We start from the raw sequence: 27,475 nt of genomic DNA, 5'->3' as shown, positions 1-27,475 counted from the left end.
CACCCCTCATCTCCCCTCAGCACCCTGGCACCCCTCAAGTCCTGGCTCCTCTCCAGCCCCCCGTGGCTGCCCTCAGATCATCCCCAGCCCCTCTCAAGTCCCCTCCACCTCCCCTCAGAAACTCCGGTCCCTCTCGGGCACTCCTGAAGTCCTGGCTCCCCTCCAGCCCCCTTGCAGCCCCCCGGGTTCCCTCAGCACCCTCCCCTTCCATCTGCCCCGTCCCCCCGGCAGGTGGGAGGGCTGAGGGAAGGGGAGTAGCCCAGGGACAGGACTCTGCCCGCTCTGACAGCGGGCGGGGACGGGCCCCCCGCTATTAGTACAGGACCTCCGCGGGGCCGCCCCAGTACCTCCCGCACCATGCCCGGGCTCCGCACCGCGCCCGGGCCGCCCGCCTTCCTCCTCCTCCTCCTGCTGCTGCTGCTCCCCGCTCCCGTCCCCGCGGACCCCGGCGCCGGGTGGCAACTGAACCCCGGGAGCCGCCGGGCCGCGGCGGCAGCGAGGGTGGCCCTGCAGTACCGCAACTTCAAGGAGGGATCGCCCGGGGGGCTGCGGGCGCTGGGGCAGGTCCGCAAGGCCACCGTAAAGGTACGGGGGGAGCGGGGGCGGTGCGGGGCCAGGGGGCGCGGGGCTTAGAGCGACGCCGGGGAAAGTGCAATGAACAGCAATTATTATATTGTTGTTATTGTATATAGCTGCAATTAGCAGTAATTATTATATTAATTGTTATATATAACTGAGGTAAGCGCGGTCCCGCGCTGGGCACCGGGAGTGCCCTCCTGCCCCTTCCTCAGGGACACCCGGGTCCCCTCAGGGCACCGCTGTCCTCCCACCCCTTCCGCAGGTGGCTCAGGGCTCCTGGGTCACCTCAGGGACCATTATCCCAACTCCGTTCCTCAGGGACACCTGAGTCCCCTCCAGGACCACTGTCCCACCATCCCTTCCTCAGGGACACCCAGGTCCCGTCAGGGGCTGCTGTCCCACCGCCCCTTCCTCAGACCAAGAACTTCATCTAAAGGCGATGCAGTTCCCATCAGAACTGCATTTACCTTCCAAAAAGCACGGCAAATTGAGGTGACAGAGAGGGGCAGGAGTCCCCGAGAGAGGAGCAGCTGCAGGGGCAGAGCCTTCCCGTCATGGATCCTGCCAGGGATGCTCGGGGTGGTGCTCGGGGTACGCGGACCCTGCTCCCCAAAGGATGAGCCCCGTGCTGTGCAGCCCTTCTCCTCCTCCAGCTTTGGGTTTTTTTTTTTACAGCTGAAGGCAAGAAATCAGGCAAAAGCTTCTGGGGAATGTTTGTCCCGGGCTGTAGATCCTGGAAGGAATGCACTGCCTTCCTGGAGAGCCGCGGGGATGAGATTTAAACCCAGCCCTCGGGTCCTGCTGCTGGGCAGCTCTCTGAGCAAGGGCTGCTTGGGTTCGATTCCAAAGGGCCAAATGCAGCACTGGATTCCCCTGGATCCTTTCCATGGCTCTGGAGACCTTACAACACTTGTCCTTCAGCATCTGCACGGCGTGTGCAACCCAGGCCCTCTCTCCTGAAACTGGGAATGTCAAATCTTCCCTTTCAAGAAAGAAGTTCTGAGCCAGCCTAAAAAGTTTAGGATGTGCTGTTGCAGTCCTGATCCTGAATCCTTCCCATAAATCCCACTTGGCAGTGGCTCCAAAACAATTTGAAGCCTGACTTGCACGCGATATTTAACAGGTCAAAATAATTTTCAATTAAATCTGACAAAATGCAAAATACTGTGAAAAAAATCAGACTTTGGTGTAATGCAAAGCTGAAAGACAGTGTTAGCCCTGCCTGGGAATTCTGCTATGGATTCATCTGGAATCATGCCCTTTAGGTAACTCTGTGTTCTCATCATCATTCCCAAATATGCCATTAAATATAACATTAGGTGCTGAGTATGGACTTGCTCGTGGGACATTCAGTTTTCCTATGAAATTGCTGCAGACACCCCTGACAGGAACCTCCTGTGCTGTTTTATACTTCTTTCCAAACGGATAAATGTTCCTTCTGTATTTCCTGGGCAGTTTGCATATGGATATATGGATATATTTCCATATATAAATACTTGTGCCTGGCTGAAGAACAAGCTGGCAGCACAGCAATTCCCTGCTGGAGTGCTGCAATTCCCTAGGAAAGAGACTGTCAGCAGGAAGGGGTTGGTGCAGATCCCCTCCCCAGCTGAATATTTGTGAATATTTGTGAACTAATTTGGGTTGGGGGGAGGGAAAGGGGTTTTCCCCCCCCGCTCTCAGCCACCTGACTCCTAATATAGGAAGGAGAATAGTTGGTTTGTTATAGAGAAGTGAAATTCCTCCTTATTTCCTCCCAGCTCTGGATGAGGAGCTCACTGTAACCACTCTCTGCAGTCTAATTCCCCTTTTTCTTTGCACACTCTGTGAAAGCAAGAGGAGAAAAATGCTAAACGTGGTCACTTCCTTCTTTTCTGTCCTCCACTGGAAAAAAATGACAAGAATTTCCTGGAAGGAATGTGCTCTATTAGGTGAAGGCAAGAGACAGAAATGTTGGGGTTTGGGGGTTTTCAGTTTGTCTGGGTTTTAGTAATTTTTTTAAACAAGGCAAATTTCCTATTGGTTACTATATCACTGGATCCCATAAAACCAGGATGATTTTATCATGGAATTCAATAATGAGCGTTTTAATTTAATCCTGACATTATTAGCCCACTAGCTGGTGAAACTGGTAATTGGAAACAGGACTGGAGACAGTCTCCAGCCTGGAAAGGATCTTTCATGTTCAGGTAAAATGAGACTTCAGGGCTTTTCTCTCCTGTCAACAACTAGCAGAGAGATGCCAAACATGGAATAATCCCTGCCTTGCTGGTTGCTCTTTGTTTTGTCCCTTCTTTTTCCTTTAGTGAGGATCCTCTAGGAAACAGCAGCTCGTGGAATTGTTGAAACAGCTGCACTTTAAAATACACTTTAGATAAGAAAAGTCTTAGTTTGTGCCAGCTGAAGATCCCAGAAGTCAAAGAGGGAAGCTTTCAAAACACTGATGTAGCATTCCCCATCCCAAGCTGTCCTGGAAATCAGAATTTAGGAGGAGGTGAAGGGTGAAGGTAAAGCCAGGTAATCTTGTGGCTAAACTGCAGCTCTGGATTAAACTGGACTAGAAAGTCCCCATTTTACAGGTGGATATTTCTCTTCACAACCTCACCTGGACACAAAACAGTGCAATACCACAACTCTGGTTTGGATATTAGAAGTCAATTAAAAAATTCCTTATTTTCTTACTTCCAACAGTGAGAGCCCCCCGTTAGGGTGGGAAAGGCAGGACCTGTGGCAGGGACAGCTCGCCCTCCTCTCTCTGCAGTTCCAGCTTTTCCTGCTTAAAAAACTGGCTAAAAACTGGATCCAGGGGGGAAATGCTGGTGGGAAACACAGAGGAGGAGAGATGGAAACCTGCAGTTTGGGGTGAGAGAGGGATCCCCCCTTCCTGTGCCAGTGGGGAGTGAGAGCAGTGATTGTAAACTGATTGTAAACTGATTGTAAAATGACTCCCTCCTTTGGGACCTGCTCTGGAATTGCTGCTTTGGCCTCCATGGCACTAAAAATCCGTCATGAAAAGCTGCAAGAATTCTGAGCCTGGAAATAAAACAATCCTGTGACCCAGATATTCAGTGGAAAAATGAATTACTCACTTGTTTTCTTCTCTTTTGGACACTTTTATCTTTGGCTTTCAGATATCCCTGGGCTCTGAGGAACTCACACTCTGGGAGGGTTTACAGATGATAGTGGGAAATAATAATGGAAAGAAAAGTGATGTTTTTCTTCGAACCTACAAATACTTTCATAAATGTACAATTATTTCCTGCCAAATGGACCTTCTCTCTCCTCCCTGGGAGGCTCAAAGAAGCCCCCCCAGCCTGAATCTGTATTTTAGCTGTGGGGCACTTCTTGAAAGCTTTCTACGTAGTAATAGTACAGAAGTAGTAGTAATACCTACTAGTAGTACTGTGGGGGAGTTGTTGCAAATGAAGGGAGAATATCTGCTTCAAAAACATCTCCTTCAAAAATATCTCCTTCCAGAGCACAGAATTCTCTATTTAAGTCCTGACCCTTTCAGGTTCTCTCATGTGCATGATGACCCAAAGGGAATAGGCCTGGCTCACTGTGCTTCAAAATAGCCAAATTTGATCAAATTAGGAATGTTATAAACCCCTGCAATAACAGCTCTGGGGTAGCTTTACAATAATCAGAAAGTTAGCCTTAACTGCAGTGATTATTGTGAGAGATTAGACCCTTCTTCCTTATCATTTCATTTGATTACTGATTCTTTGGCACTTCAGAAAGTCAGTTTTTCCCATTCTGCTACGCTGAGTGACCCCTCATGGCACATCCTCTGCCATTTTGAGGACAATATTTCAGGTAACACACGAAAAGGGGCAGGAGGAAGAGGAGAACGAGGAGGAAAAGAAGAAAGGAATTAAAGAAGTCTGAGCTCGTTCCGTTTCCTCCACCTTCTTCCCAGTGGGATGTGGCTCCAGCTCCACACTGGACTCACCCTAAACTTTCAGGAGGGGGTTTTATAAAATAGAACAAGTGATTAAAGCAGTTTGTCCTCTTACCTGCAGTTTACAACTCTGTGCAGGTACTCCAGGCAGGGGGGTGTGGGGCTTTCCCGACCTTATGGCATCAATAACTTCCTGGGAGAAACCGGGAAGGGAAAGTGAGGGCTCAAGGTTAGAGAAACACAACCCCACGTTTGCTTTGGCTCCTGATCTGCAAACTGCTGCAGACAGCCACAATTCCCCTCCTGCTCCTCTGAAGAGCATTGTGTTCAAAACCCGAGCAAGGGGAACAAACGAGTGCCCTTACACTCAAAAATACAGATATTTCAGAGCTCAGCCTAAAAGTTGGCAGGAAAATAAAAGACTGACCATGAAATAAAGAGCAGATAATGCCAAGACTTGTTATTGGGCTCTGCTCTTGCACAGCTGGATGAGGTAATCCCAGGGAAATGAGTATTTTTCATGGCCAACATTAAAAGACAGTTTCTCTTTCAGCCTGCTTGGAGCTGAGACAGAAGATCCCACACTAGAAGGCCCATTTGTTAACTGAAATCCTCGAGTTAAAAACCCCCAAATCCAAGAAAATTACACATTTCAGAGGTTTGCATTTCTAAGGCTTTTCAGGTGTGTTGTCCTCCTGGCTGCTTCCCATCAGCAAGGAGTTATCTTTTGCTCTTCCTTACCAAGCAGAATCCTGGATAATTGAATGGGATCCTTCAGGACTGGTATTTTCAGGGCAAACCAGAGCAAACAGATCAGAATCTGTGTGGTGAAACCAGTTTCTTTCCCATCACCAATGACCAAAAGCTCAGATATTAAATGAGCCTGTGTACTTCCTGCTCAGATGTGACTCAGCAGGATTGGATTAATTTATATATGATAGTCAGTGCAAAAATACCTCCTTGGACACTGAACACTCCCTGGGAATGTCAGTACTGGTGAAGTTACTCTGGAACAATCTGGCCCAGGGAGGACTTTGAGCTGGATTTTCCCTCTTGCCTCTCAGTGAGGAAAGGCTTTCAAACATCCCTTGGTGTGCAGGTTATTTATGGTTGTTTCCCCTCCTCACTGCTTGTCCCAGCACATAAATAAGGCTTTAGTTCCACTGATGGCTGAACCTTTTCTCTTCCAGAACATCCCAGACTTTGGGCACAAGTATTACCTGCAGTTCAGCACAGAAGACTACAGGACTGGGGTGAGTTTGGGGTCCTCTGTGTTCCCTCTGACCATGGGCATGGAATGAACTTCAGCAGCTCCAAACCAGGGACATTTCTGAGCTCAGGAAAGGGATCTTTCCCAATGGAAAGACCTTCGTGCTCCTCCCTGCCTGCCTGGGAGGGGCTTTGCCCCAAGGAGCACCTGAGAGATCCTCGGCCCTCAATCCTGAAGAATTTCAAGGCACCTCAGGCAACCAAAGGCCTGAGTGAAGCTTCCCAGTGGCCCAAGCTCAGTGACAGTGTGACAGCCTGGTCCTCGTTATCCCACTGGGGACATTATCCCTCTGTGCTCTTTATCCCACTGTGCTCATTATCCCACTGCAGCTCCTGCTGTCCACACCCCAGAAAGGGAATAATGAGCTGGCAGCTGCATGTTCTTCTCAATTCTAACCCCCTCCACTCTCCCTGTCACACTTGTCACCAGCAATTTCACTGCCCTCTTCCTTCATAGTTTGTGGAATTCAAACTATTCTCAGAACCTAATATGAAGCTTTAGATTATTTTTGTTTCAAGGCTGAACTACAATACAGTGAAAGTCCCTGTTATCAATTAATGTTATTTCTTAAAACTCTCAAACACATTTCCAAGATGACTTAGTGCATTAATCAAAAACTTCTGTTAACTCCCTTCAACCTCGTGGTTTTAAACCATTTACTTTTCTGGGGAAAAAAATTATATCCTTCTGAAGACTTTCCTGACCCTTGACCAGCTTCACCCAAAGAATGAGTTGCTGGTAACTAAAATCTTGATCAAAGGTAAGAGTTTTAAATTCTCCCTTGACAGGAAAACGCCGGGAGCTGCCTGGCCACGGTGTTGTATCCAAGGAAAAAGTCTCCTCCTGTTGTCAGCATCAAGTGCTCACACACCAAAGACCAGAATGAAATCCAGGAAGAGGACAACAGACTCTACCAAAGACTCAGGCAGCAAACCAAACCAATAACTGGGAGCAATATTCCAGGTATATTCCCCCAGCCAATCAGCTGTATTTGGTTTATCTCCCAGGGCACTGTGAAGAACACAAGCAAACACATGCACTGGAAGGAGACACGTTATTTACAGCAGCACCCTGAAACCACAGTGCTGTCAAAACATTCCCCCTTCCAGGGATCCTCTGGGAGAACAAAACCCCCTTGCATTTAACACTGGCACTAGCACCACCTTCTGAAGGTGGTTTGGGTTTAAAAGCACCATTTTAAATTTGAGAAAATGCAGAATGCCCTCCAGGAATAACAAGAGCCCCAAGCCACAACCTCCCCAGCTGTGGCTGGAAATTCACTGGGCATGACTAACAGAACTTTTCCATCCTGGAAAAATTCCATCTTTTCCTCCCAGCTAGGTAAAGACTTCCACTATCCTGGATTTTGGGGTTCTTACCCCACTGTGGGACCCCGTGAATGTTGTCTTTTGGCAATGTCAGTCCTGCCACACTTTCCTACTTTCCTGGGGTGCAGCTTTAGCATCGTTCTCCTCCCTTTTCCCTGTGACATGTCCAAGGGAAGAGTCTCATCCCAAGACCAGCCTGTGCCAGGCCAAAGTGCTCTGTGGTTCAGCATTTTTCAGCTGAGCAGCCAGAATTGATATTGTTTGTGTTTCTGTGTGCCCTGCAGACAGCTATGGCAACATTGAGCCTGCCCTGGAGCCAGCCTGGGCTCTGGCTGTCGCTGGCAGCAGCTCCTTCATGTGGGAAAAGTCCACAGAGGACGTGGGATACTTCCTGGCACAAGTGAAGTCGGTGAAGCAGTGGGTGAGTGGAGCAGGGAGCAGAACCCCCCAGCTCTCACTGCTGCTGTGGGTGTGATCCCCCAAACCCCAGGGCCTCCCCTTCTCCAGCATCTCCACCTCTGGACAAGCACTTTGTCCAGGTGTTGGTGGGAAAACTTTACTCATTTGGACAAAATTTGGCTTTCCTTGTTGCATGAGTGGCTTCTGCAGGTCCTGCAGTTCCTCAGCCCCACATCAGGTCACTCCCACACCCTCTGACCCTTTGTGAGGCTCACAGGCACCATCAGGCTCAGACCTGGCACAAACACCTGCCTGGGGAGCAGATCTGACCCCCCAGCACATCAAACAGCAGCTCCCAAAGCTCTGTGTCCCTGTGATCCACGGGCAGGACCCAGTTTTTGCTCCATTCAGCACAAGATTTCTCTGAAGCAGAGATTAACAGCCAATATTCTCAAATCCATCAGACGGGGAAATTCAATTAATTAGCACCTGGGCCAGCCTGGTGTCATGGCAGAGAGTGGGGCTGCAGAGCCACGCAGCAGCCATTGCCTTCAAGAATTCCATGCAGGAAGTGCTCCTAATTCCCCGTCTTTCCATGATCAAGACCCACCTCACTCCAGCCAGCAACCACAGTCCCTAAGCAAGCTCAGTGCAGCCAAGTAAATCAAAGCAGAAGCTAAACTTCAACAATACAAACCTGTGTTCCTGATAATCCTTCCCTTTTTTTTCCATACCCAGATGAGGAAAGATGATTTTATTGAGTTCGACTACACCGTCCTGCTCCACGAAATGCCAACACAGGTAAGAAACAGGGGTGTAATCCCTCCTGTCCCCAGGAGATGGGCAGTACAAAGGTGATGAGTATACACCTATAAAATCAGTATTTCTCTATAAAAGAGGTGTTTTTCAATCCCTCCTGCAGGAGATGATTTCCTGCCACATGCGCCTCACGTGGCTCCCCGGGCGGCCTCTGAAAGTGAAACACTTCTGTGCCTCCGAGACCCCCGGGCTGAAGGAGGGATCTGGGCTGGGATCAGGATCAGCTGCTGGCCTTTCAGAGGAAAGGGGGGACAACTTCTGAGGGAGAGTGTCAGAATCCCTGGATTCAGGGAGAAAATCCTCGTGCTACCAGAGCTGGAGCCGGCATCGTGTTTCCACACAAGTCAGTGATCAGGATGCTTTCACTACTCTGTTCTGTGCCAAAATTATTGCCTGTCACTTCTCAAACTGCAAGACTCAACTTCTAGAGAGTTCTACCTAAAGCCTTTGCTACTGCACATATACACAGATGAACACACACAGGTTGATTTTATGTCACTAATTAACTGTTACGTAGAGTTTGTAAACAAAGTTAATATATTTGGGTAAAAAATCTCCAGGAAAGTATTAATCTGTCAGTAAGAAATATCTGCCTACTAATTTTTTGGGTCATTTTTCGGGATGGAATCATGCTGGTTTTCAACTCACCTCTCCAATAAACCAAATACCATCACTCAGGGGCGAGGCTGGGTTTTCTTTCACTCTGCTGCTCTTGGACCCCAAATTTCCACCTTCTCTGTAAACTCTAAACCAAAACAGACCTGCAGAGCCAGGAAGGCTCCAGATGGATGAATTCCCACATTTGAGATGGGCAGGACACCCCTCAAACAGCTCTTCTTGGTTCCTGCCCTGTCCTGTTCCCATCCTGAACACCACAAAGTTGTGGGTTTGTCCTTTGCCTCCAAATCCTCCAGTTGGGTTCCCAGAAGATCCACCACCATCCCACCTCTGCTCTCTGAGGTTGTGCCAAACTGTCTCAAATTCCCCTTTTTTCTCCCCATTTGCCAGATTTCTGCCAGGATAGACTAAATCCTTACCAAGAACACCCCATTCCTGAGGGAAACAGGTGCTGGGGTGGCTGTTCTCTGGAGTTTGTGGTGGTTTTCATTATCCTGGATCTGTAATCAGTAACAATGATTCCAGGATTTCACATGACAGTTTTCCCTGCTTGTATTTAAGCTGGGTGATGTCAACCCCCCGAATTCCAGTGTTTTACACACACAGATTGTTAAGCCTGATTTCCTGACTGAAGCTTTTTCTCTCAGCACACACCAGGCACCACAATAAATTCAGGGAACGACATCCCACATCCTCCTGGTGTTTTCTTCTGTGCTGGCAGAACATTTCTCCTCATCAGAAGTATGAAATCAGAGCTGAGAATTTCAACATTTCTTAAAGAAGCTGGTGATTAAAATAGTTTTTGAAACATAAACAAGAAAATGGGATGGATTTTGCACTTTGGGGCTCTACTTTAGTGTCCTTACCTTGTTTTTGCCACTGCTCTGCAGACTCAGACCAGAGGATTGGGCACTTCCAAGTCACCAGGTCAGTGTAACTCCCAACTACTCCACAGGAACTTCTGGAGAAGCAGCAAAGCTGTTGCAATTCTAAGGCAGCTGCTTTTAGGCCAAGATTTCAGCCTAAAACCTAAAATCATACAGCAAAATTCTTGGGGTTTTGGTTTTTCCCAGATTTGTGGAGCACCAGCACATCTGGCAGCACCCACGAGCCAGGAATTCACATCACAGTGGCCTGAGCAGAGCAGGAAAACCATAAACATAAATAAAATCCCAACCACCCCGTTCCTTTCCTGTTTCCACACTGCTTTCATAAGACAACCCTGAATTTTGGTAAAAGGTTGTTCAAGAAAATCTCCCAATGTCTGAGGACCTGCAGGGTTTTTCTGGAAATCAATTCCAGCTGAGCAGTTGACAACAACAAAGCTGTGGATGGGGGGGAATTGGGGATTTGTCCCAAAGCAACACACATGGATACAGCACATGGATACACCACCCCACACCTGAGCCCTGTTAGCACCTCCATGTGCTCACAAATCTGTTCCCAAGGTCACAATAACTCCTTTTCCCTTTCTTCCTGTGAGGGCTGTGGAGAAGCCTGGCTGCTGCACTCCTGGCTGTGTCTGGGAATCATCCTGTGCCAGGAATGTTGCTGGGTTTGAACTGGAACTTCATCCCCCCTTTACTGGAAGTCTGTTAAGCTGAGGAGGTCAGGAAGGGAGAGAGACACTTCAACATGGACCTTCTGGGAGTCATTAAAAATACAGAATTATGGGAATATCTCCTCCTTCCCGTGGAACTCCAGGGTCCTTGTTTTGTCTCTGCAATGAGTCAGCAAGATTTCAGTCAACTGATTCCTGCGCTGAGCATCGGCTGGACACGCCCTCGGGATTGGGAGATTCTGGGAAGAGAAAGCTCTGGTTTGGTCTTCTAACAGAGAGCCAAAGTCAAGCCCACACAATGAATCCACATCACAAGCCCATAGAGGAATTCCAGGTTGTTCCCAGCTTTGGGAAGAGTTAACTCCCACCAACACCCTTCTCAACTCTGTTGTGCCACCAGTGAAAAGCAGATTTGGTGCCAGGGCAGTGGCACTGAGCGATGGCTTTGCCCAGTGGGTGGAGACTTTGAAGGATCCTGTGCCATTTCTGGAGGATTTGGAGGGAAAAGTGGTATTTTTCCCTGGAGGGAAGCTGGGAGCACCCTGTGAGAAGTGCTCAGCGTGGGCTGACAACTCACACCTTGTGCCTGTCCAGCAGCTCCTACCTGACTCTCCTGCCTCAACATTTTCAAACTTCCCAAACCTAATTACACAATAATGATGTATCAAGTAAAAAATACAATTATTTTAATAGAACTTAATTAAGATGAATTTCAAGACCAATTATCAGCCGTGTTTTAACATCTATTTTGTTAAGGACAGCATTTACACGTGAACAATTCCGCTGTGATCCTCTGGTGGCTCCTGAGAACTCCACAGAGGAAGGGTGTGATGACAAAATTCCAAGTCCAAATCCCACTGCAGCCTGCCTTCCCCAGCCAGCCTTCTCTGCTTCCACGGCTTGGAAAACTGAGCTGCTGGAGGAGATTGGGAAAAACTGTTCAAAGGACTCCAGAGGAGTCAGATCAGCTCTTGGCTTTGCCCTTTTTGGCAGGAAGTCGCCCCGTTGCTTCCAGGTATTTGTTGATTATTTCCTCCTGAGTGCTGGGTGAACACGGGTGGTATCTGGAGTATTCCATGGTATATTCCCCCTTTCCCTGTAAAATTGGGAAAAGAACGTCCAGGTGAGGATGGTACGTGTGTAACTGTGCTGAACAGCAGGTCACTCCCTTGTCTGTGAAACAACATCCAAGAATCCTTCACAATCCCACACAAACAAAATCCAAAGCATGGAAGAACTTTTTGAGCAGGAAAAACCCAGCTCTGGGTTTGGTTTTTATCTCCTTCCCTGCTGCAGGTGCTATGGATGCAATGATGCAAAGCAGCCCAAATTTACAGACATAAACACGTTTAAGCAAAGAGGACATGGAGGACTCACCTCTGTGCAGGACCTCAGCTCGGTGGCGTATCCAAACATATCGTTCAGTGGCACCTGAAATCCCAACACAGGCTTGTAAAAACAAAACATTTTTTCCATCAACTTTGAGTCACCACCTAACTGATCCCAATTCTGACACAAAGAGTCAGTGCTGCCTGTAAAAATCTCGGATTGAATGATCTGGTGTTGTAAAGCACCTGTTAGTTTAACTGATTTATACTTGCAACGTGTTTTCAGCAGGAAACTTCAAAAATCTGAGAGACTGAATGCACCAGGAACTGGAGCATCCTGGATTCAGGGCTGTGTCATCCAGAGATCACAAGGTTTGAGATAACTCCAGACTGGAGCTCTGATTAAATTCCTCAATTTCAGAAGCAGAAGGGATGCAGGGCAGCCCAAAGCCAAAGCTTTGCTGAGATGATTTTCCCTCCCACCACCCAACAGGAAAACACACGTTTTTAGAAGGGACATAAGAAAGGGAACACGGAAAATGAGTCAACCTGGCTCCAAGTTTATCCACACAAACTAAGGAAAACAGTGATGGAGTCAAAAGGCAACAGGAGGAAAGGAGAAGCCGGGAAGAGCACAGACCTCAGCATAGAGGGTGAAGTAGCCCTCTGCCCCGTCCTGCCCCGTGATGACCCCGTGGCGCCGGTTGATCCCAGCTATCACAGCTCCCTGGAATTCCGTGGGAGCCATCACCTCCACGGCCATGATGGGCTCGATGATTCGCACCGTGGCGTTTTCCATGGCTGGGAAAAACAGCGGGAGAAACAATCCAGCACCACAAGCCTGGGGGAAGTTCAGATACTCCCATGCACAGCAACAAATGGTTCATGGTAATGCCAAGGGTTTCCTACGACAGCGAGGGAAAACAAGCAGCTCCATGGAATTCCAGCTCCCCAGCTTGTTATTCCTGACACCATAATCACAGAGTCATTAAGGTTGGAAAAGACCTCCAAGGTCATCAAATCCAACCTCTGACCTTAAACCATGTTGTGAAGTGCCACATCCAGGGGCAATTCCAGGGATTGTGACTCCACCAATTCCCTGTCCCAGTGCTTCACCACTCCTCCAGTGAAGGCATTTTTCCTAAAAAAGGCACAGTTTGACCAAATGTTCTCTTCCTACCCTGCAAGGATGGTGCTGCTGATGTTTCTGCACTGGATTCCAGGAAAACAGTTCTCCTTCACAGAACCACAAGAACTGTTGTGCCTCCCTCAAAAATTCTATAAACTCTTACACTGTGCTCTACACAAGTGGCCAGACTTTGGATGGATGGATGGATGGATAGATGGATGGATACCCCAAATAACAAACGAACCTACAGAAATGAGGCTGTTAAATTCAGCCCCAGCAATAACAGCCAGGACACACCCAAGCAAGGAGCTCCTACCTTGTTTTAGGGCTCCTTCTCCTGCCCTGATGAAGGAGATCTCGTTGGAGTCCACCATGTGATGGGCACCATCCTCCAGGACGAACCTGATCCCGGAGATCTTGTGCCCGGACACCAGACCCTTCTCACAGGCATCTCGGAATCCCTGGAACAACAGCCCGAGTCAGCACCAGGAATCTGGAACCTCTGTGCTGTCAGTCTTTGGCACCTCAGTTGGATACTGATACTTTTTAAAAATAAAAACCAGGGAACAAGGAAAACTGCCCTCAGGATTTGGCTTTGTAAGGGACTGTATGGCCAAAACCCCAAAGAATGCTCTGTGTGGAAAGAGCTCCTGCCCGGAGAACAGGATTCCTTTAAGGCTGCGTGTTTTTTTCAGGATTTTGCAAAAGTCTTCAAGTGTTGCATCATAGAATAACGAAGGAATTATTCTGTGTTATCATAGGAATTCCAAGATGATGGCAGGCTAATTAAAATAGTCTGTGATAAATCTTACAGAGAGACAGTCACAGAGATGGAAAAGGAATTCAGAGATGAATTGGGAATTCAGGCAGGAAATGCAGCTTAATTGCAGCTTCCTACATAACTGGCCTCAGAGAAGTCACAGAAAAAGTTCCACATTTTGGGGTTAGAGATGAGAATTGTGGGGCCACAACCAAAAGCAGAAGGGTCAGTAAGAAGCAGATTGAGCAGGAGGCTTCTTAGACTGTGAGCAAGGAAAGGAGGCACTGCCAGGGAAACAGAGCCAGCACACACCACCAAAGCAAACAGAGCAGCTTCTAAAGACAGTGGAAAACCCAGGAATGTGAGATATGAAGTAAAACCACACAAATGATTCTGTTTCCACTGAAGAAATAGGAAAAGGCCCCTTGCCTGGGGCAAGGCCAGCACAGTAAATGTGGGTGATATGGCAAGAAAACACAAAAATCAGTATTTACTGTAGCACACAGATGGTTTGTACCTTTTCCACAGCAGGCACGAACTGTTTGGGAATATTTGTGCCAACGGTTCTGTCTTCAAACTCTACTTTGGTGTAGTCCTCAGGATCCAGGGGCTCCAGCACCCCGATCACTTTGCCATACTGGCCTGCTCCTCCTGTCTGCTTCTTGTGGGTGAATTCAAACCTGAAAACAAACAACACCCCAAACACATGAACCTGCTGCAACCCCAGGGAAAAATTCCCATTCTGCAGCTCATAGAATCCCAGACTGCTTTGGGTTGGAAGGGAATGTAAAGGTTATGGAGTCCACCCCTGCCATGGGCAGGGACACCTCCCACTAGCCCAGGTTGCTCCAACTTGGCCTGGGACACTTCCAGGGCTGGGGCAGCCACAGCTTCTCTGGGCAACCTGTGCCTGTTCCTCACAGGGAAGGGTTTCTCCCCACTATCCCACCTAACCCTGTTCGCAGTTAAAACCTTCACTCCCCCCGGTCGGAGGGACCCGCTCTCTCGGCAGCATCAGCGCCGTCCCCGCCCGCTCCCCGGGGCGGGACCCGCCGCCCGCGGTCCCTCCCCGTGCCGGTGCCTTCCTGCGGGCGGAGGAAGCTGCGTGGCCATGGAGCTGCCCCCGGCACAGTTCCCATCCCGCCGGGCCGCGGCCGTGGCCGTGGCGTTCCTGCGGTACCGGCGGGGCGGCCCCGCGCGGGCGCTGCGGCTGCGGGAGCTGCGCCGGGCGCGCACCGAGGTGAGAGCGGCACCGGGGGCGAGGGGCGGCAATTAAACCCCCGGGAACTGCCCTCCAGCGGGGCCCCGGAGCTCGGGGACAGCTGCCCGGGGAGGGCGTGGAGTCTCCTCTCTGGAGACACCCCGATCCCACCCGGAGCGTCCCTGTGCCACCCGCTCCAGGTGCCCCTGCCCGGGCGATCCCCCGAGGTGCCCTCCAACCCCCGCTGTCCTGGGATTCTGTGTCACCGCCGCTCTGCCCACCCACGGTTGGGGGGCACGGAAGGACCTGTGTGTCCCGAACAGCCCGGGGGCTGGGAGCAGTCGGGCAGGCTGGGGAGGTGGAATACAGCCCGTGCTGTTCCCACGATGGCATCGGGCCCGGGGAACCTCCCAAGGACGCTCAGGAGGGAGGAGGGTGCTCGGATTGCGGCTGCCAGGACACACCTCGCTGCTCACCCAGGCTGGGTTACAGGGAAACAAACCCATGAGAACAGGGCACAGCAAACCCCACCTGTGAGAACAGGGCACAAAACCCCAAAACAGGGGGCACAGCAACCCCCCCACTCCCTTCAGTCATTACAGCCAAAAGACTCCATGACATGATTCATAATGAACTGCAAAAGGGACTGCATTTGAGGAATCACTGAGCACTCCCACCAGCAGCACACTGCTGGATGGAATCACATGGGGAGCCCCAAAATGTTAATTCAGGGCTAGAAACGAGGGTGGGGAGGCCCTGGCACAGGTTGCCCAGAGAAGCTGTGGCTGCCCCATCCCTGGAAGTGTCCAAGGCCAGGCTGGAGCAACCTGGGCTAGTGGAAGGTGTCCCTGCCCATGGCAGGGTGGGACTGCAGGAGTTTTAAATTCCCTCCCAACCCAAACCATTCTGTGGTTCTCTGATCTTGTCCACTACGCAAAGTCATTCAACATTTGACAAAAATATCCTTAATGTTTTCCCTTTCTCAGGACATCAAGGATGTTGGGCACAAGTACTACCTGGAACTGGAGCTGGAAGATGTCCTGGACAAAGTGAGTTCAGGTTGATTTAATTAAACACTCTGAGGGCAGAGCTTGGCAGCACTGATGTGTCATAAACTCACTTGATGCTGCTGCTCTGGCTCAGCATCCAGGGGACACACCAACTAATCATATTTGGAATCATGTTTCTGATTTTCTATCCTGCAAATCAGGTAAAAAAAGGCTAAATTTTACCACCATAAAAGCCCTGCCCATGTGGTACCTTCCATTCCAGCACCAGACAGTGCTGGAGGGATGACAAGGACATTTCAGTGTCACTCAGCTCCAAATGAACAGCACAAGGGACATTCTGCATCCCACCCACTGCCCTTCCCATCACTGCAGAAAGCAAATCACCTTTATGCATTCACAGATAAACCGTGAATTTAACCTTGTCTTAAATAATCACAAATCTCTCTGGGCCAGACTCAGAGAAAGCAGCAACTCCATAAAAAAAAAAGACATGTCAGAAATGCAAATTACCCACATTATACATGTACTTAATGAAATATTAATGCACATAATTAACTCTGTGACAGGACAGTACTGTTAACTGCACTGCTGAGGTTCTGTATCATCTGGGCAACAAAAACATTGCTCCAGATGTGCAGTTCACACTTGAAGGAGAACTAAAGAGCACAGAGGAAGCAGATCACGTGTTCTACACTCGAATCAGGAGCCTGGAAAAAGAGCTTGTGGCAGAGAACATTCCAGGTACAAGGATGGGGCTGGGGGAGAAGGATCAGGCCTCCCCCCTGCTCTGAAAACACCTGCTGCTTCCCTTTCTCTGTCTGGGGGTCTCTCAGTCACAGCTACTCAATTTATTCTGATTCCTGAAATCCAGAATTGAGGCAGGATTTGCATGTGGCTGTTCTGCAGAACCACCTGCCACTGTCACCTCTGCCTGCTCCCTCTGAGCTGTCCTTGGCACAGCACATCCCACACCCTGACTGCAAAACGAGGGGCTGCTTGGACTTCAGAGCCTTGAAAACTTGATATGTCAGGGGGAAAAAGTGGAGGAGAACACCCTGGAAGTGTCCAAGGCCAGGCTGGACGAGGCTTGGAGCAACCTGGGCTAGTGGAAGGTGAACTTTAAGGTCCCTTCCAACTCAACCACACTGTGATTCCACAGGAGGAATCACTGCGGGGATGGAGCAGCTCTTCCAAGATCCCGTGGAAGGTTTTGTGACATGGAAGGGAGTGACTTTAGCACCAAATGATGAAGTTCTGTTGCTGGCTCTTGTTTAACCCCCAGGAATTGTTCTGTTTCCCAGACAGCCATGGCCACGTGCCCCCAGAGCTGGAGCCCCTCCACCTGCTCGCCTGGGTCGCCTCAGGGTACCTGGTGTGGCAGAATTCCACAGAAAACACCCAGCTCCAGCTGGCCCAGATCAAACATGTGAAGCAGGTGGTAAGTCTCCATCAGTCACAGAATTCCAGGGTGATTTGGGTGGGAATGGAACTCAAAGCCCATCCAGTGCCACCCCCTGCCATGGGCAGGGACACCTTCCACTAGCCCAGGTTGCTCCAAGCCCCGTCCAACCTGGCCTTGGACACTCTCAGGGTGTTCTCCTCCCCTTCTTTCCCCTGACATATATTCCAACCTGGCCTTGGCTCTCAATGCTCTGCAAGAAAAATAGTGTTTAGGAGCTGAGCAGGGACTAGAGCAGAGCTGGATCCACATTCTTAAAAATCCACATTCAGGAAACCTCAATTATGTCTGAACTTCCTGCTCTGGTTTGGTTTTAAGAATCTAGTCCAGTGTTTGAATTTTGTTCCACTACCCCTTCCCTCTAATCAAACAGCACTTAAAAGGGATTTTTATTTGAGCTCTTGGACTTCCCTTACCATGATGAGCATCAACTGAGTTTATGGTGAGAAACCTGAACTGAGGAAGACAAAAGGGGAAGACGAGGGAGAAAGGGAACAGAATATTTCAGGATATTTCCTGTTTTATTTCTGGGTAGTTACAAGGGATGAGTTTATCTTGAGCACACCTGGATCTGCCCTAAGCTCAGGAATCAAAACCTGACAAATCTCACTGTAGCTCCTGACATTAACTGAGTCATTAATTGCCACCACCAGGCCTGACAGGCCCCTTGCCTGGAAGAGGCTTAAGTGAGAGAAAGCACTTTGCTTTCACAAAACTTACTGTCACAGCCAAGTCCTTTTGGTTTGATTTGTAAATTAATAGAATTCTATAGATTCTCCCTAATTCCTCTGCTCTGTTTGGAAAAAAAAAATATATTGTGAGTGAAGAATAACCTCTAAAGGGCTGGTCAGCTTTAAATCTGAGGCAATTTTGTATGTGAGCCAGGAAAAAGAAACAGGATTTAGAAAACTCAAGGCCCAAATGTTTTTGCCACTCAGAACAACCAGTGAATTCCCAGGAAGTGCTGGGGATGAAGGAGAGACAAATGGCTTCAGGGAGCAGGATTTGTGAATGTTTTGCTCCCTCTGATGGCATCTTGGAGCAATTCACAGCTGCTGCAGGGCTGTGCACCAGCAAGAGTTTAAAGATTTTAAACCCCTCTTTAACAAATTCGAGGACAAGGCAGACAGAAAACTATTAAATTAACCCAGCTGCCACCTCTCTTGGGGAATTTTGTTCCTTTTCCTTGAAAAATACATGGGGAAAGAGTATATTCCAAAGGCCAGTGTGTTTTTGTCACTCAGAATCCCTGTAAGGCCTCTGGGGTGTGTCCTTATCCTACTGACAATTTGATTTGGGATTATCTGGGTTAAACTGGCACCTTGTAGAAGGAGATGTTCCCATCCCAAAGGAGTTCCTGAAGTTGATATTTATCTGATTTCCTTAAGGGAGGCATTGGCAGAGTTTTAAGCCTCACATTCATCTCTCCAGTGCAAGTTTGGAGTGACAAAAACACAGATCAGGATCTTTTTTGTTTTGTCACAGTGACTGAGCTCCACCTGCTTTATTGGTTATAATAAGCTGTTTTACCTGAAATACAGCAGGGAATTCTAGGGATAACCAAAGAGAACTCACTGCTCTGTAGGTGGGGAGAAGCCCCAAATTCAGCCCTTTTCACCTTGTCTTTCCAGAGGAGAAGTGATGAATATCTGCAGTTTGACTACCTGGTTCTACTGCACGAAATGGTGTCCCAGGTAAATACTGGATTTCTAAAAAGCCTTTTTTGTTGCTGTTTGAAGCCTGGCAGCTCTGCAGCCTCCAGCTCAGGCACACAGATGGTGGGGTGGACACAGAGGGTGAGGGTGAGGTCAGGGCCACCTTCTCTGTCCATCCCAGCATTCCAGGACACAACAGCAGCAATTTCCAGCTGTTTCTGGGCTTTCTTGGGAATGGCTGAGGTTCAAAACACTGGTGGCTTCACAGCTTTTTCCTCCTGGGAGATCCCAGTGCCAAACTGGCTGGGGATCAAGGGAAGAAGCGGCATCCTGGAGTGCTCAGCAGAATTCCAGGGGGCTGGGAATGCTCCCATGCCAGAGGACAGCACTGGTGCCCAGCACAGAGACCTCACCCATCCCAGTTATCCCAGCACAGACTGGTTCCCAGCAGAGTATTCACACTTGGAGCCATTCCCCATCATAATTCTGTGATCTGAGCAAGTGTTTTCATAAGGAAAACACAGAAAATGTGAGAGAGAAGTTCCTGATTGTGCAACCTCCTGGAAAACCCACCCAGGGATCTCCCTCCCAGCTCCAGCTCCGCTGCTTCCAACCCCTGCACTCTCAAGTTTTAAATTAACAGAATTCTATGGATTCTCCCAGTTTTTCTGTGTGTTTGGAGAAGATATACTGTGAGTTAAGAGTAACTCCTAAGGTGATGTTCAGCTTTAAATTTAAGCCAAGGTCAGCTTTAAATTCAAATTTAAACCAAGGTCAGCGTTAAATTCCAGCCAAGTTCACTCGGGGCACCTACAGTGGGTTTGGTTCCTGAGTTTTCCATGAGGAGAAATTCCTGACTAACCAAGAGAACAGAAGCCCAGCTTGTTCCCTGCTGTCACTCCCACAGGAGATCATTCCCTGGGAGATGACAGTGCTGTGGCACCCTCGGGATGGTGTCAGAGTGACACGGGAGAGCCGCCAGCCCGGACACACCTCGGGATGAGGGACCCCCTGATCCCACCTGGAAGCAGCTCCAGAGCTCCAGCAGGCATTTGGAGGGAGGGCAGAGGAGGGGAAGGGCTGGGGAAGCAATCAGGGTACAAAGACATTAAACTTTTCCTGTGCCTTGGGATTTGATCTGATCTTTTCTTCCCTGCTGCTTAATCAAATGCTGCATCCAAAGAAATGAGTAAAACAATTCCCAGAGGGAATACTCACGGCACAGGTGCAGAGATGTTCTCCCTGAAGGCAACTTTGGGCTTCCCCGTGGTGCAAGGACAACCATATTCCCTCTCCATTCGCTGCAGGAAAAAACCCAGAGTTGTTCCATTAGAGCAATTCTTTGGAAATTATTGTATTAATTTAATCAGGGTTAACCAGGGGTTTTTCACTGATTTTTGGGGTTTTTTTGTTGTTTTTTTTTTAATGTTATAAATTGTTCACTGTCATTCTGCATCCAGCTTTGCTTAAGATCTACACAGGGAAAGGGAACAGCATTAATTTTTCTATTAAAGTTTAAGTTTTTCAAGACAAAAGCATCTTTTCTTCGTTCTGTCAACATTTCAGACACATCTCTTGTGTTAATTAAAATACAGACATCAACTGGAATGAGACTAATCACTGTAAGTAGGTATTCCCTTCTCCCTGCATCAGCTTTTAAATGGAAGGATACATTTAAAACACACAGAAACACAGTATTTTTCTGTAGTAATTAATTATTATTAATTATTAGTTCATTATAAGCAAAGGCTGCTAAAGCAAAGTGTAGTGTTTAATCCATTTTTATGGATTTGAACTGAAGAAGTGAAAATATTCCAGGCAGAAGTTTCCTTTAAAATGGAACCACTGGAGAGAAAGAACCTGCAGAGGTTGATTTACAGATAAACTCTTCCCAAAGCAGCTGGAAAGAAGAAAGAGGAGGAGGAAAAGGAAGGAGAATTCGTGGCTGGAAAACCAGTGAAAAGCAGAGTCCATGGAATCTGCTTTCCCAATTACCTGGGCATAGATTTCCAGGTGCAGCTCCCCCATCCCAGAAACGATGGTCTCCTTGCTCTCATCATCAAAGTGGACTCTAAAAGTGGGATCTTCCCTCGTGAAGCGGTTCAGGCCTTTGGAAAACTTGTCAAAGTCGTTCTGAAATGCAATTAAACACACAAGATTTGCTCAAATTCCAGAAATTATCCACAAAAAAGGCCTCGACTTTTCCTATCAGCAGCTGAGCACTTCTGCTCTCTGAGGTGATTTTCTGAAACACTTCTAACTGTGTTTATTAATGTATTAATTGTGATTTAATTTCAAGTTCAGGTCAAAGAAATGCACCTTATTTATGGCTGAGTGACACCATCCAGCCCAGCCACGTGCTGGGTCATCCAGAGATATAATCTTAGGGATTGTGGATCAAACACTTTCAAACAGTGCTTGTTTTAGCCTGTTCCTTATTTAAGCTGCATAAAATCCTAAAAAGCAGCAAAGGGAGGGGAAGCCAGGGGGAGATGTGGATCCCCAGGCTCCTACCTTGTTGGAAGGCTTCATGGCCACGGAGATGACGGGATCGGGGACGTGGATGGATTCCTGCAGTGGCCACCAAGGAAGAGGTGATGATTACAAACAAAATCCTGGTAAATGCCAGTGCCTGAGGCCCTCAGGGAAAGGGGAACTCACCATGGAGATGGCAGTGCTGGTTTTATCAGTGAAGGTGTCCCCGCTGGCACAGTCAATCCCAAACAGGGCACAGATGTCTCCAGCATAAACTTCATTGACATCCTGGGGAAAGAAAAGTTTCCTGTTTAGATAACACTGAAAGATAAGAGAGGCTGTGGCTGCCCCATCCCTGGGAGTGTCCAAGGCCAGGCTGGACAGGCCCTGGAGCAATCTGGGATCATGGAAGGTGTCCCTGCCCATGGCAGGGGGTGGCACTGGGTGGGCTTTAAGATCCTTCCAACCCAAACCATTCTGGGATTTCTCCTCTGATTCTATAACCTACAAACTGCACCTGGTTTACAGAAGACACATAAACATATTCTGTGTTTCCAGGCAGTCCTGGCCCACTGCAGGAATGTCAGACAGTGGCTCAGAGTCCATCCCTAGGGATCACTCACCTCCATGTTGTCCGAGTGCATCCGGACGAGCCTCTGCACTCGCACCCTCTTCCCAGTCCTGGTGTTGTAGATGTAATCAGACTTCTTCAGCCTCCCCTGGTAAACTCTGATGTAGGTTAACTGCCCAAATTTACCAGCCTGGAAGCAAAATCCATGGAAAAATCATATATGATCCTTCTGGGAACTGAGAGCACTGTTACTGAAAGCATCACCTGCACTGACTGTTTCTGGTTTGAATTTCCACACTAGAAATGTAACTGAAACGTTTCTAAGAGTCTCAGCTTTCCCTTGGCTCTGGGATGGAATTTGGCATTTCCTGGCAATTTTCTGAACTCATTTTATCCCTCCCAAACCTTCCTAACAGAGACACACATTGACATGCAACATCAAATCTCAAGTGCTGCTCTTTAGGCAGAAACAAATTGTTTCCTTAAAACTGTGCATTTTATCCTCTCCAAACCTCTCCTGTTTCATTGTTTTCAAATCCAGGATTTTTCTCTGAAAGTATCTGAAATAACCCATAACCCCCCCAAATGTTGAAGTTTTAACTAAGAAAACCATGAAATACCTGAGGGACATGACCCATTCTAAACTTCCAAATTGGCAGTGTTGGACACACTGGTGGATTTTATGGTGGGAACCAGTTTTTTAAAGGTTAAGTTTAAACTGAATTTAAATATAAACTGATTTTAAAGCTTGCTCTACACAACTTTGGCAGTCCCATCTGTTTGGATTCACTCTGTGAGTCGTTAGGAGGGAACTCAGTGGACTCACCTCCAGTTTGAAGGCAAGGCCGATGAAAGGTTGGGAATCATCACGAGCAGAGTTCAACAGGAACTTGGATCCATCCTCAGAATCCCTTAAAAACAGGGTTGGAGAGGAAGGTGAGGTTATGAGGCAACACAGGAGCCTCCTCTAAGCATCTGCTGGCTCTTTACTGGCTTTAATGTTGGGGTTCACACCTAATTGTTGGGCTTCTCTCCCAGGGAACAAGGGACAGGACAAGAGGGAACAGCCTCAAGCTGTGCCAGGGGAGGGTCAGGTTGGACATGAGGAGGAATTTCTTCCTGGAAAGGGTGGTCAGGCACTGGAAGAGGCTGAAGGCTTGAAGGGCTGCCATCATTTCTGATGAACTACCTCATAATCATTTTCCACATTTAACACTTAATGTCTTAATAACACCAGTGTAAAGGGTAACCCTCAGATGAAAGGAGCTGTCTTAGTTTGGGGGGTTTGTGCCAAATTCTGGTGCTATTATTTAATACAAATGGTAAATGATCCTGGATCTTGTTACTGATGTTTCCTGCTATGTATTAAACAGCTTTGAAACTATTCCATAGGATCATGGAATGGTTTGGGTTGGAAAGGACCTTGAAGGCCTCCTAGTCCCATCCCCTGCCACGGGCAGGGACACCTTCCACTCATCCAGGCTGCTCCAAGCCCCGTCCAACCTGGCCTTGGACACTCTTGTTTGCTCCTGGCTGTCCTTACCCCTGGTTCAGAATAGCATAGTTCTCCACCTCAGAGGGATTGGGAAGGTATTCCAGGACAGCATCCAGCAGTGGCTGCACCCCTTTGTTCTTCAAAGCACTTCCCACGAGGACTGGGGTGAAGGACTTCTGCAGCGTCGCTCTCCTGATGGCAAGCTGGAAAACAGCCCTGGTAACTCTCCTCCTGCACCCTCAGGAGCCTGAGATTCCCTGGCTTCCCTGGGCATCTCCACTCCTGCAGCAAGGAGCTGCACCCCTCTGGAGGTACCTTTAACTCAGCAGCCGTGGGAATCTTCTCTTCCAAGAACATCTCCCCGAGCTGATCGTCGGCGTTGGCGACGCACTCGATGAGCTCCCGGCGCCGCTCGGCAGCTTCCGCCCGCAGCTCGGCCGGGACCTCCTCAACACGGAGGGTCTGCCTGCACACACGGGGACAAACCATCACCCACGGGGCATGGGCCACGTGGATCCATCACTTTCCATCACTGCCACGACCAGCCCGACCAAGAAAAACTCGCTGCTGACATGGATAATGGGAAAAATCCCCTACGAGGATCAGCTTTGGCGCTTCGGCAGGAGAAGGTTCCTTCCCACTCCTGGCAGGAGTTTGAAGGATGCAGGACAACCTGTCCGACAGCCCCACCCACATCTTATCTTCATCCCAGAAGCCACACATGCACTGTCAGATCCCGTTATGGAGCAAGTCTCCCTGTTTCTCAGGGTGGGAAGTGTGGCCACCACCCCTTCCCACCACCCAGCTCCTCCTGCAGCCACCCATCCCAGAGCTCACCTGCAGGGCCAGGGGATGGGAATGCCCGAGGCTGAGCTCAGCCCTGGCACAAGCCCCACCCTGATATTCCCAGAGAGCAGGGTTTCACCTCTGCAGGAGGAACTCCTTGTGCAAAGAGCAGCTCCAGCCAAGAAAGGAGCAAGTTCCACAACTCACCCAAGTGCCCCATCAAAATAAATGGCTTTTTCTTCAATAAGATCTATAATTCCTTTAAAGTCTCCCTCCAGCCCAATTGGAATCTGGACAAAAGCTGCATTGTGTTTCAACTTGGACCTGAAAGAGGGAGAAAACAGAAATTAGTTCAAGAAAAGCATTGTTTTTATGGGTCTCCTACAGATGGTCTTTAAACAACCTCCCACAAAATCCCTGGATTTCATCCTTTGGGCAGTGCCAAAAATCTGTCAGTGCTGATAAAAACCACCTAGCTGTTTTCCAGGGTGGCTCAACCCTCTGTATCCCAACAGGAACAGGGAGCAACTCCCCTGGGAAAGAAGGCAGAGGAGACCGGTTTGAGATTGATTATTTGATTAGGGGAGAAGGCTTCATGCATATTAATGAGTTATCTCACAGATCAAAATAGGAGCAAGGAGGATTCCAGGCATCCAAACCACCCCATCACCTCCCTGCTGGAATTGCAGCAGCACATGTGCTACCAGGATCTAGGGAAAACCAAAAGGCTGCTTTCCAGGTGGCTCCACGTATAATTCCATCAACAAAATAAATATCAAACCCCAGCTCTTGGTCCCTGCAAGTCTTGGCTGACCAAAATATTTGGGGTTTTTGGAGACTGATGGGTCAGATCTTAATCTGAGTCAGGCATTCCCCAAACTGCAGGTACAAAGAGAAGTCTCTCCAATATTCTTCCCCTGCCATGGGAGTATTCAGAATTATTTCCCAAGTCATTTTAACTGGTAAATACCTGAGTTGCTGCACGGCCCTGGCTGGGTTGGAGCCCATCCTGTCCAGTTTGTTGATGAAGGTCAGGAAGGGCACGTTGTACCTCTTCATCTGCCTGTTCACAGTGATGGTCTGGCACTGGACTCCTCCAACAGCACAGAGCACCAGGATTGCTCCATCCAGGACTCTCAGAGACCTCTCCACTTCAATGGTGAAGTCCACGTGTCCTGAAGGACAATAAAACTCATTAATCATGACAAATGAGTGCAGAAAGGAGCAACAGCCAACAGAGCCAAACCCTCCAGCCACAGAGTCACACCAGCTTGGGTGGGAAGGAGATTAAAGCTCATCCAATCCCACCCCCTGCCATGGGCAGGGACACCTTCCACTGTCCCAGATTGCTCCAAGCCCCGTCCAGCCTGGCCTTGGACACTTCCAGGGATCCAGGGGCAGCCACAGCTTCTCTGGGCAACCTGTGTCAGGGCCTCCCCACCCTCCCAGGGAAGGATTTCTTCCTTCCTGAATTAAATCTCACCTAAATTCCCTCTCTGTCAGTTTGAATCCACAACACATTGTCCTGTCACAACACAAAGATGCACCATGTCCTCTGTATCCATGAGGAACAGCAACCCCCAGGTGTTCCCAGCTCCCTCACCTGGGGTGTCAATGATGTTGATGTTGGTGTCTCTCCACATGGTGTAAGTGGCTGCAGACTGGATGGTGATGCCCCGCTGTCGCTCCAGCTCCATGGAATCCATCACAGCTCCAACTCCATCCTTACCTTTCACCTTAGGAAAAAAAGAAATTAAAAAAAAATGTAGTCCCAGGACTTTACTAAGAACACACGTCCCATCCCTGGAGGTGCCCAAGGAAGGACTGGACGTGGCACTCAGTGCTCTGGGCTGGGGGACAAGGTGGAGATGGGGCATGGGGTGGATTCGATGACCTTGGAGGGCTTTTCCAACCTCAGTGATTCTGGGATTCAATCCCCTTGCCCTCCACTAATTTTTAAAGGGTTATCAGGGGAAGCAGGAGGGTTTCAGGGCTCCCCCTGGAGCAGCCCCACCTCGTGCATCTGCGCGATCCTGCCCGTGTAGAACAGGATTCGCTCCGTCAGCGTCGTCTTCCCGGAGTCGATGTGGGCCGAGATCCCGATGTTGCGGATCCTCTCGTTGGGAAGGACCCCCGAGGAGCAGTGTCTGCAGGAGGTCAGGAGCAGCTGGAGGGCAAGAGGAGGTCGTGAGTTAGTGAGGAGCTGACCCAACACAGCAGCGAGTGACAGGACAAGAGGGAAAAGCCTCAGGCTGTGCCAGGGGAAGGTCAGGTTGGACATCAGGAGGAATTTCTCCCTGGAAAGGGTGGTCAGGCCTTGGCAGGGGCTGCCCAGGGAGGTTTGGAGTGCCCATCCCTGGAGGTGTCCCAGGAAGGCCTGGCCGTGGCACTCAGTGCTCTGGGCTGGGGACAAGGTGGGCATCGGGCACAGGGTGGGCTCGGAGATCCTGGAGGTCTTTTCCCACCCTAACTGCTCCTGTGACTCGCTGTGCCGATGGATAAACTGTGCCGATGGATAAACTTCCAAACCGCTTCCCTACGGCCTGTGCTCTGTGTCACACCGGTCACTTAAGGCCGAAGGGCCTTTCCAGCTCACCCGGGACTGTCCCCAGCCCGGACGCACCGCGCGGCCCCTCCTCGCCATCCCCACACCCCCGCCCCGCTGACATTCCCGCTCTCCCGTGTCCCCCATCCCCGTGCCCGATCCCACGGGACGGGTCACGCGTGTCCCGCAGCCGCCGGGGGGTTCGGGCGGGCCCGGCCCGGCCCCTTCCCCTCCCGCCCCTCACAGCGGGGCCGCCGCCTCCTGAGGGGCCCCTCGGGCGGTACCTGGAGGTGCCGCGGGCGGCCCGGGGCCAGCCCGGCTCTCAACACCCTCAGCATGGCCCCGAGCGCAGCTCCAGCCCGGCCCCAATCCCGGCTCCAGCCCCGGGTCACTCCCGCCCCTTCCGGGGCCCCGCGCAGGCGCCGCCCGGGCCGGGACCGGCGGCTCCGGGCCGGGTTCTCCAGGACCGACCGGGGGAACCGGGAATGGGGGACGCTCCTCCCCACCCAATCCCGGCGGATTCCCGACCCCGATCCCTCCGGGGAGCGCCCTCGGCCCCGCGCGGGGCATTCCCTGTGCGCACACG

The 27,475-nt window shown here is 49.7% G+C and overlaps 3 protein-coding genes across 5 annotated transcripts; 2 read left to right on the top strand and 1 right to left on the bottom strand.

The window, feature by feature from the left end:
* The first annotated feature begins 247 nt into the window (after positions 1–247).
* Positions 248–8,969, top strand: LOC135419399 (ovocalyxin-32-like). Its single transcript, XM_064665736.1, has 6 exons — positions 248–585; positions 5,671–5,733; positions 6,539–6,713; positions 7,363–7,499; positions 8,216–8,278; positions 8,400–8,969. The coding sequence occupies exons 1-6, from the start codon at positions 358–360 to the stop codon at positions 8,556–8,558; spliced, it is 825 nt and encodes a 274-aa protein (XP_064521806.1). The 5' UTR covers positions 248–357; the 3' UTR covers positions 8,559–8,969.
* A 2,175-nt stretch (positions 8,970–11,144) lies between these two features.
* GFM1 (G elongation factor mitochondrial 1) lies at positions 11,145–27,297 on the bottom strand. The gene is made up of 18 exons (XM_064665728.1): positions 27,174–27,297; positions 26,359–26,511; positions 25,948–26,080; positions 25,315–25,519; positions 24,552–24,668; positions 23,874–24,024; positions 23,607–23,761; positions 22,890–22,974; positions 22,116–22,253; positions 21,679–21,780; positions 21,532–21,588; positions 21,013–21,150; positions 20,236–20,318; positions 14,210–14,372; positions 13,249–13,393; positions 12,444–12,604; positions 11,853–11,906; positions 11,145–11,571 (listed from the first exon to the last, which is right to left on the bottom strand). The coding sequence occupies exons 1-18, from the start codon at positions 27,225–27,227 to the stop codon at positions 11,440–11,442; spliced, it is 2,226 nt and encodes a 741-aa protein (XP_064521798.1). The 5' UTR covers positions 27,228–27,297; the 3' UTR covers positions 11,145–11,439.
* Positions 14,758–21,119, top strand: LXN (latexin). Of its 3 annotated transcripts, XM_064665738.1 has the most exons (6): positions 14,774–14,932; positions 15,880–15,942; positions 16,470–16,644; positions 17,205–17,341; positions 18,994–19,056; positions 19,925–21,119. In XM_064665738.1, exons 1-6 carry the CDS (start codon positions 14,804–14,806, stop codon positions 20,018–20,020), a joined length of 663 nt encoding a protein of 220 aa, XP_064521808.1. In that variant the 5' UTR covers positions 14,774–14,803; the 3' UTR covers positions 20,021–21,119. The 3 variants fall into 3 exon arrangements, with proteins under 3 accessions (XP_064521809.1, XP_064521808.1, XP_064521807.1); XM_064665739.1 differs by having other exon boundaries at positions 14,758–14,932; positions 18,994–21,119; XM_064665737.1 differs by lacking the exons at positions 16,470–16,644; positions 17,205–17,341 and having other exon boundaries at positions 18,994–21,119.
* Positions 27,298–27,475: the final 178 nt, after the last annotated feature.

This window comes from Pseudopipra pipra, chromosome 10 (genome assembly GCF_036250125.1).
Source record: "Pseudopipra pipra isolate bDixPip1 chromosome 10, bDixPip1.hap1, whole genome shotgun sequence".
Classification (NCBI taxonomy): domain Eukaryota; kingdom Metazoa; phylum Chordata; class Aves; order Passeriformes; family Pipridae; genus Pseudopipra; species Pseudopipra pipra.
Note: the sequence above shows the minus strand (reverse complement) of the source record. Positions and strands in the feature narration are given on the sequence as shown.

Coding starts and splice junctions, on each gene's coding strand:
- GFM1 (XM_064665728.1), bottom strand. CDS start 27,227: ATGCTGAGGGTGTTGAGAGCCGGGCTGGCCCCGGGCCGCCCGCGGCAC. Junction 20,319..21,012: donor ACCTGGAAATCTATGCCCAG/GTAATTGGGAAA, acceptor TTTTTCCTGCAG/CGAATGGAGAGGGAATATGG. Junction 13,394..14,209: donor TCGTGCCTGCTGTGGAAAAG/GTACAAACCATC, acceptor CTGTTGTTCCAG/GGATTCCGAGATGCCTGTGA.
- LOC135419399 (XM_064665736.1), top strand. CDS start 358: ATGCCCGGGCTCCGCACCGCGCCCGGGCCGCCCGCCTTCCTCCTCCTC. Junction 586..5,670: donor TCCGCAAGGCCACCGTAAAG/GTACGGGGGGAG, acceptor TTTCTCTTCCAG/AACATCCCAGACTTTGGGCA. Junction 5,734..6,538: donor CAGAAGACTACAGGACTGGG/GTGAGTTTGGGG, acceptor CTCCCTTGACAG/GAAAACGCCGGGAGCTGCCT.
- LXN (XM_064665739.1), top strand. CDS start 14,804: ATGGAGCTGCCCCCGGCACAGTTCCCATCCCGCCGGGCCGCGGCCGTG. Junction 14,933..15,879: donor TGCGCCGGGCGCGCACCGAG/GTGAGAGCGGCA, acceptor TCCCTTTCTCAG/GACATCAAGGATGTTGGGCA. Junction 17,342..18,993: donor TCAAACATGTGAAGCAGGTG/GTAAGTCTCCAT, acceptor TTGTCTTTCCAG/AGGAGAAGTGATGAATATCT.